Here is a 7,500-nt window from a genome sequence, read left to right on the forward strand (position 1 = left end):
TTTACCCCCTACCTACAGTATACTGCTGCTACTGTCTATTATCTATCCTGTTGCCTAGTCACTTTACCCCTACCTACAGTATACTGCTGCTACTGTCTATTATCTATCCTGTTGCCTAGTCCCTTTACCCCTACCTACAGTATACTGCTGCTACTGTCTATTATCTATCCTGTTGTCTAGTCACTTTACCCCTACCTACAGTATACTGCTGCTACTGTCTATTATCTATCCTGTTGTCTAGTCACTTTACCCCTACCTACAGTATACTGCTGCTACTGTCTATTATCTATCCTGTTGCCTAGTCCCTTTACCCCTACCTACAGTATACTGTTGCTACTGTCTATTATCTATCCTGTTGCCTAGTCACTTTACCCCAACCTACAGTATACTGCTGCTACTGTCTATTATCTATAATAATAATAATAATATGCCATTTAGCAGACGCTTTTATCCAAAGCGACTTACAGTCATGCGTGCATACATTTTTGTGTATGGGTGGTCTCGGGGATCGAACCCACTACCTTGGCGTTACAAGCGCCGTGCTCTACCAGCTGAGCTACAGAGGACCCCTACCTACAGTATACTGCTGCTACTGTCTATTATCTATCCTGTTGCCTAGTCACTTTACCCCTACCTACAGTATACTGCTGCTACTGTCTATTATCTATCCTGTTGCCTAGTCCCTTTACCCCTACCTACAGTATACTGCTGCTACTGTCTATTATCTATCCTGTTGTCTAGTCACTTTACCCCTACCTACAGTATACTGCTGCTACTGTCTATTATCTATCCTGTTGTCTAGTCCCTTTACCCCTACCTACAGTATACTGCTGCTACTGTCTATTATCTATCCTGTTGTCTAGTCCCTTTACCCCTACCTACAGTATACTGCTGCTACTGTCTATTATCTATCCTGTTGCTTAGTCACTTTACCCCCTACCTACAGTATACTGCTGCTACTGTCTATTATCTATCCTGTTGTCTAGTCCCTTTACCCCTACCTACAGTATACTGCTGCTACTGTCTATTATCTATCCTGTTGTCTAGTCCCTTCACCCCTACATATATGTACATGCAGAGCCTTCAGGAAGTCTTCACACCCCTTTGACTTATGCCACATGTTGTTGTTGTGTTTCAGCCTGAATTCAAAATGGATTCAATGTATTTTTGTTCTCACCCGTCTACACACACAATACCCCATAATGACAAAACTGAAATTTTTTTTTTTTTGTATTGACCAATGAAATACCAGAAATATCTTATTTCCATACTGTAAGTATTAACACCCCGTTGCTATGACACTCCAAATTGAGCTCAGGTGCATCCAATTTCCTTTGATCATACTTGAGATGTCATTACAACTTGATTGGAGTCCGACCGGTGGCCAATTCAATTGTTTGGACATGATTTTAGAAGAAAAAAGAAAAAACACACCTGTCTATATAAAGGTCCCACAGTGAATGTCAGAGCAGAAACATCTACGTTTTAGTGATTTAGCGCTCATCCAGAGCGACTTACAGGCGCAGTTAGGGTTAAGTGCCTTGCTCAAGGGCACGTTGACTATACCATGTCCAAGGAACTGTCCGTAGACCTCAGAGATCCCAGTGTGTTGAGCGTTTCCAAGGTCTCCGTCGTCCAGCAGAGTCTACCCAGAATGCCCAGAGCTGGCCTTCTGACCAAACTGAGCAACCGGGCAAAAAAAGGACCTTTGGTTCAGGGAGGTGACCAAGAACCCGATGACCACTCTGACAGAACTACAGAGTTCCTTGGCTGAGATGGGAGAACCTGCCAGAAGGAGGACAGTCTCTACAGCACTTCACCAATCTGGGCTTTACGGGAGAGTGGCCAGACGGAAGCCACTCCTGAGAAAAAGGCACATGACAGCGTGCCTAGAGTTTGCGAAAAGGCATGTGAAAGACTCTGAGAGCATAAGGCAACATTTTCTGTGGTCTGATCAGACAAAAAGGCATGGTGGTAGCAGCATCATGCTATGGGGTTGCTTTTCAGCGGCAGGGACTGGGAGTCTGGTAAGGATAGAGAGAACAATGAATTGAGCCAAATACAGCCAAATCCTTGATGAGAACCTGCTTCAGAGTGCAAATGACCTCAGACTGGGGAGAAGATTTACGTTCCAACAGGACAATAACCCCAAGCATTAAGCCAAAGCAACACTGGAATGGTTTCAGAACAAGAATGTGAAAGTCCTTGAGTGGCCCAGCAAAAGCTCAGACTTGAATCCCATTGAAAATCTGTGGAAAGACTTGAAAGTTGCTGTTCATCGCCGCTCCCCATCTAACTTAACAGAGCTTGAGAAAATCTGCAAGGAAGAATGGGAGAAAATCCCCAAATCCTGATATGCAAAGCTGATACAGACATACCCAAGACGACTCAAAGCTGATACATACATACCCAAGACGACTCAAAGCTGATACAGACATACCCAAGACGACTCAAAGCTGACACAGACATACCCAAGACGACTCAAAGCTGACACAGACATACCCAAGACGACTCAAAGCTGACACAGACATACCCAAGACGACTCAAAGCTGATACAGACATACCCAAGACGACTCAAAGCTGACACAGACATACCCAAGACGACTCAAAGCTAACACAGACATACCCAAGACGACTCAAAGCTGACACAGACATACCCAAGACGACTCAAAGCTGATACAGACATACCCAAGACGACTCAAAGCTGATACAGACATACCCAAGACGACTCGGAAAGCTGACACAGACATACCCAAGACGACTCAAAGCTGACACAGACATACCCAAGACGACTCAAAGCTGACACAGACATACCCAAGACGACTCAAAGCTGACACAGACATACCCAAGACGACTCAAAGCTGACACAGACATACCCAAGACGACTCAAAGCTGACAAAGACATACCCAAGACGACTCAAAGCTGATACAGACATACCCAAGACGACTCAAAGCTAACACAGACATACCCAAGACGACTCAAAGCTGACACAGACATACCCAAGACGACTCAAAGCTGACACAGACATACCCAAGACGACTCAAAGCTGACACATACATACCCAAGACGACTCAAAGCTGACACAGACATACCCAAGACGGCTCAAAGCTGATACAGACATACCCAAGACGACTCAAAGCTGACACAGACATACCCAAGACGACTTAAAGCTGACACAGACATACCCAAGACGACTCAAAGCTGACACAGACATACCCAAGACGACTCAAAGCTGACACAGACATACCCAAGATGACTCAAAGCTGACAAAGACATACCCAAGACGACTCAAAGCTGATACAGACATACCGAAGACGACTCAAAGCTGACACAGACATACCCAAGACAACTCAAAGCTGACACAGACATACCCAAGACGACTCAAAGCTGAAACAGACATACCCAAGACGACTCAAAGCTGACACAGACAGGTGCTTCTACAAAGTATTGATTCAGGGGTGTGAATACTTACAAAAATGAGATATTTCTGTATTTCATTTTCAATAAAACATTTCTAAAAACATGTTTTCACTTGATCATTATGGGGTATTGTGGGGCATTATGGGACATTTTGAATGCAGGCGGTAACACAACAAAAGGTGGAATAAGTCACTGTAGCTACCTCAATTACCTGGTACCCCTGCACATCGACTCAGAACTGGTACTTCCTGTATATAGCCATGTTATTACTTGGTACCCCTACACATCGACTTAGTACTGGTACTTCCTGTATATAGCCATGTTATTACCTGGTGCCCCTACACATCGACTCAGTACTGGTACTTCCTGTATATAGCCATGTTATTACCTGGTACCCCTACACATCGACTCAGTACTGGTACTTCCTCTATATAGCCATGTTATTACCTGGTACCCCTACACATCGACTCAGTACTGGTACTTCCTGTATATAGCCATGTTATTACCTGGTACCCCTACACATCGACTCAGTACTGGTACTTCCTGTATATAGCCATGTTATTACCTGGTACCCCTACACATTGACTCAGTACTGGTACTTCCTGTATATAGCCATGTTATTACCTGGTACCCCTACTCTTTGACTCAGTACTGGTACTTCCTGTATATAGCCATGTTATAACCTGGTACCCCTACACATTGACTCAGTACTGGTACTTCCTGTATATAGCCATGTTATAACCTGGTACCCCTACACATTGACTCAGTACTGGTACTTCCTGTATATAGCCATGTTATTACCTCGTACCCCTGCACATCGACTCAGTACTGGTACTTCCTGTATATAGCCATGTTATTACCTGGTACCCCTACACATTGACTCAGTACTGGTACTTCCTGTATCTAGCCATGTTATTACCTGGTACCCTGCACATTGACTCAGTACTGGTACTTCCTGTATATAGCCATGTTATTACCTGGTACCCCTACACATTGACTCAGTACTGGTACTTCCTGTATCTAGCCATGCTATTACCTGGTACCCCTACACATTGACTCAGTACTGGTACTTCCTGTATATAGCCATGTTATTACCTGGTACCCCTGCACATCGACTCAGTACTGGTACTTCCTGTATATAGCCATGTTATTACCTGGTACCCCTACACATTGACTCAGTACTGGTACTTCCTGTATATAGCCATGTTATTACCTGGTACCCCTACTCTTTGACTCAGTACTGGTACTTCCTGTATATAGCCATGTTATAACCTGGTACCCCCTACACATTGACTCAGTACTGGTACTTCCTGTATATAGCCATGTTATAACCTGGTACCCCTACACATTGACTCAGTACTGGTACTTCCTGTATATAGCCATGTTATTACCTCGTACCCCTGCACATCGACTCAGTACTGGTACTTCCTGTATATAGCCATGTTATTACCTGGTACCCCTACACATTGACTCAGTACTGGTACTTCCTGTATCTAGCCATGCTATTACCTGGTACCCCTACACATTGACTCAGTACTGGTACTTCCTGTATATAGCCATGTTATTACCTGGTACCCCTACACATTGACTCAGTACTGGTACTTCCTGTATCTAGCCATGCTATTACCTGGTACCCCTACACATTGACTCAGTACTGGTACTTCCTGTATATAGCCATGTTATTACCTGGTACCCCTGCACATCGACTCAGTACTGGTACTTCCTGTATATAGCCATGTTATAACCTGGTACCCCTACACATTGACTCAGTACTGGTACTTCCTGTATATAGCCATGTTATAACCTGGTACCCCTACACATTGACTCAGTACTGGTACTTCCTGTATATAGCCATGTTATTACCTCGTACCCCTGCACATCGACTCAGTACTGGTACTTCCTGTATCTAGCCATGTTATAACCTGGTACCCCTACACATTGACTCAGTACTGGTACTTCCTGTATATAGCCATGTTATTACCTGGTACCCCTACACATTGACTCAGTACTGGTACTTCCTGTATATAGCCATGTTATAACCTGGTACCCCTGCACATCGACTCAGTACTGGTACTTCCTGTATATAGCCATGTTATTACCTGGTACCCCTGCACATTGACTCAGTACTGGTACTTCCTGTATATAGCCATGTTATTACCTGGTACCCCTACACATCGACTCAGTACTGGTACTTCCTGTATATAGCCATGTTATAACCTGGTACCCCTACACATTGACTCAGTACTGGTACTTCCTGTATCTAGCCATGTTATTACCTGGTACCCCTACACATTGACTCAGTACTGGTACTTCCTGTATATAGCCATGCTATTACCTGGTACTTCCTGTATATAGCCATGTTATTACCTGGTACTTCCTGTATATAGCCATGTTATTACCTGGTACTTCCTGTATATAGCCATGTTATTACCTGGTACTTCCTGTATATAGCCATGTTATTACCTGGTACCCCTACACATTGTCTCAGTACTGGTACTTCCTGAATATAGCCATGTTATTACCTGGTACCCCTGCACATCGACTCAGTACTGGTACTTCCTGTATATAGCCATGTTATTACCTGGTACCCCTACACATTGACTCAGTACTGGTACTTCCTGTATATAGCCATGTTATTACCTGGTACCCCTACACATTGACTCAGTACTGGTACTTCCTGTATATAGCCATGTTATTACCTGGTACCCCTACACATTGACTCAGTACTGGTACTTCCTGTATATAGCCATGTTATTACCTGGTACCCCTACACATTGACTCAGTACTGGTACTTCCTGAATATAGCCATGTTATTACCTCGTACCCCTGCACATCGACTCAGTACTGGTACTTCCTGTATATAGACATGTTATTACCTGGTACCCCTACACATTGACTCAGTACTGGTACTTCCTGTATATAGCCATGCTATTACCTGGTACTTCCTGTATATAGCCATGTTATTACCTGGTACTTCCTGTATATAGCCATGTTATTACCTGGTACCCCTACACATTGACTCAGTACTGGTACTTCCTGTATATAGCCATGTTATTACCTGGTACCCCTACACATTGACTCAGTACTGGTACTTCCTGTATATAGCCATGTTATTACCTGGTACCCCTACACATTGACTCAGTACTGGTACTTCCTGTATCTAGCCATGTTATTACCTGGTACTTCCTGTATATAGCCATGTTATTACCTGGTACCCCTACACATTGACTCAGTACTTGTACTTCCTGTATATAGCCATGTTATTTTTACTCGTTATTCATTATTCACTGTTTGTTTTATTTTATTTTATATATTTAATCTTTATCTTTAACTTTGCATTGTTGGAAAATAACCCGTCAGTAAACATTTCACTGTTAGTCTACACCTGTTGTTCTACGAAGCATGTGACAAATAACATTTGATTTGATTGGACACACACACATACACCACTCCCTCTTTTTACCCTCTCAGGGCACTGGGCGAGTCTTGCCCTTCTCTGATTGGCTGTAGCAGTCCCTTGGGGGTTCTGGCACCTCCCCTTCTCCCCTTAGCATGGCGAGCGGCTGCCGTGGCAATGATGCCCACTCCGTCTCTAAGGCGGCTCTCCAGGGGATACTCCATTTCATTGTAGGACACAGAGATCATCCCCAGGGGGATAGACGTCTGGGGTGAAGTCGGGGTTCCTGTGGTCAGACTTGGTACGATCCAGATGTGGCCCGACCCAGTCAGACCCAGAGACCGGGCCTCTTCCAATATATACCTGGAGGGGGATCAGTGGTTAGAATTATATACCAGAAACAAAAGAGGAAGCGAGACATCCCACTCCCTGATTTTTATTGTTTAAATGGAAATCAATGAACTAAGTCGACCAGAACCAGCTGCTATCACATTGGTGTCTACGGGAGAGCCACCCCCTTCAGTAGACAATGGTAAACGGCCTGAGTGAGCTATCTTCATTTATCTATTATATTTTGTTATATACTATTATATTGATGATCTAGGATCAACACAGCTAAATGATGATATAGGATCAACACAGCTAAATGATGATCTAGGATCAACACAGCTAAATGATGATC

At 43.8% G+C, this 7,500-nt stretch overlaps 1 protein-coding gene across 1 annotated transcript in view; it reads right to left on the reverse strand.

Annotated features, from left to right (window-relative positions):
• The window catches only part of LOC121563079 (glutamate receptor ionotropic, NMDA 2A-like), a gene marked incomplete at its 5' end in the record, with an annotated part of 78,303 nt that overhangs the window by 69,381 nt on the left and 1,422 nt on the right, over positions 1-7,500 (reverse strand). The window contains 1 exon segment of the mRNA XM_045218892.1: positions 6,885-7,181. Coding sequence (XP_045074827.1) covers positions 6,885-7,181 — 297 coding nt within the window.

Source organism: Coregonus clupeaformis, unplaced genomic scaffold (genome assembly GCF_020615455.1).
Source record: "Coregonus clupeaformis isolate EN_2021a unplaced genomic scaffold, ASM2061545v1 scaf1884, whole genome shotgun sequence".
Classification (NCBI taxonomy): Eukaryota; Metazoa; Chordata; class Actinopteri; order Salmoniformes; family Salmonidae; genus Coregonus; species Coregonus clupeaformis.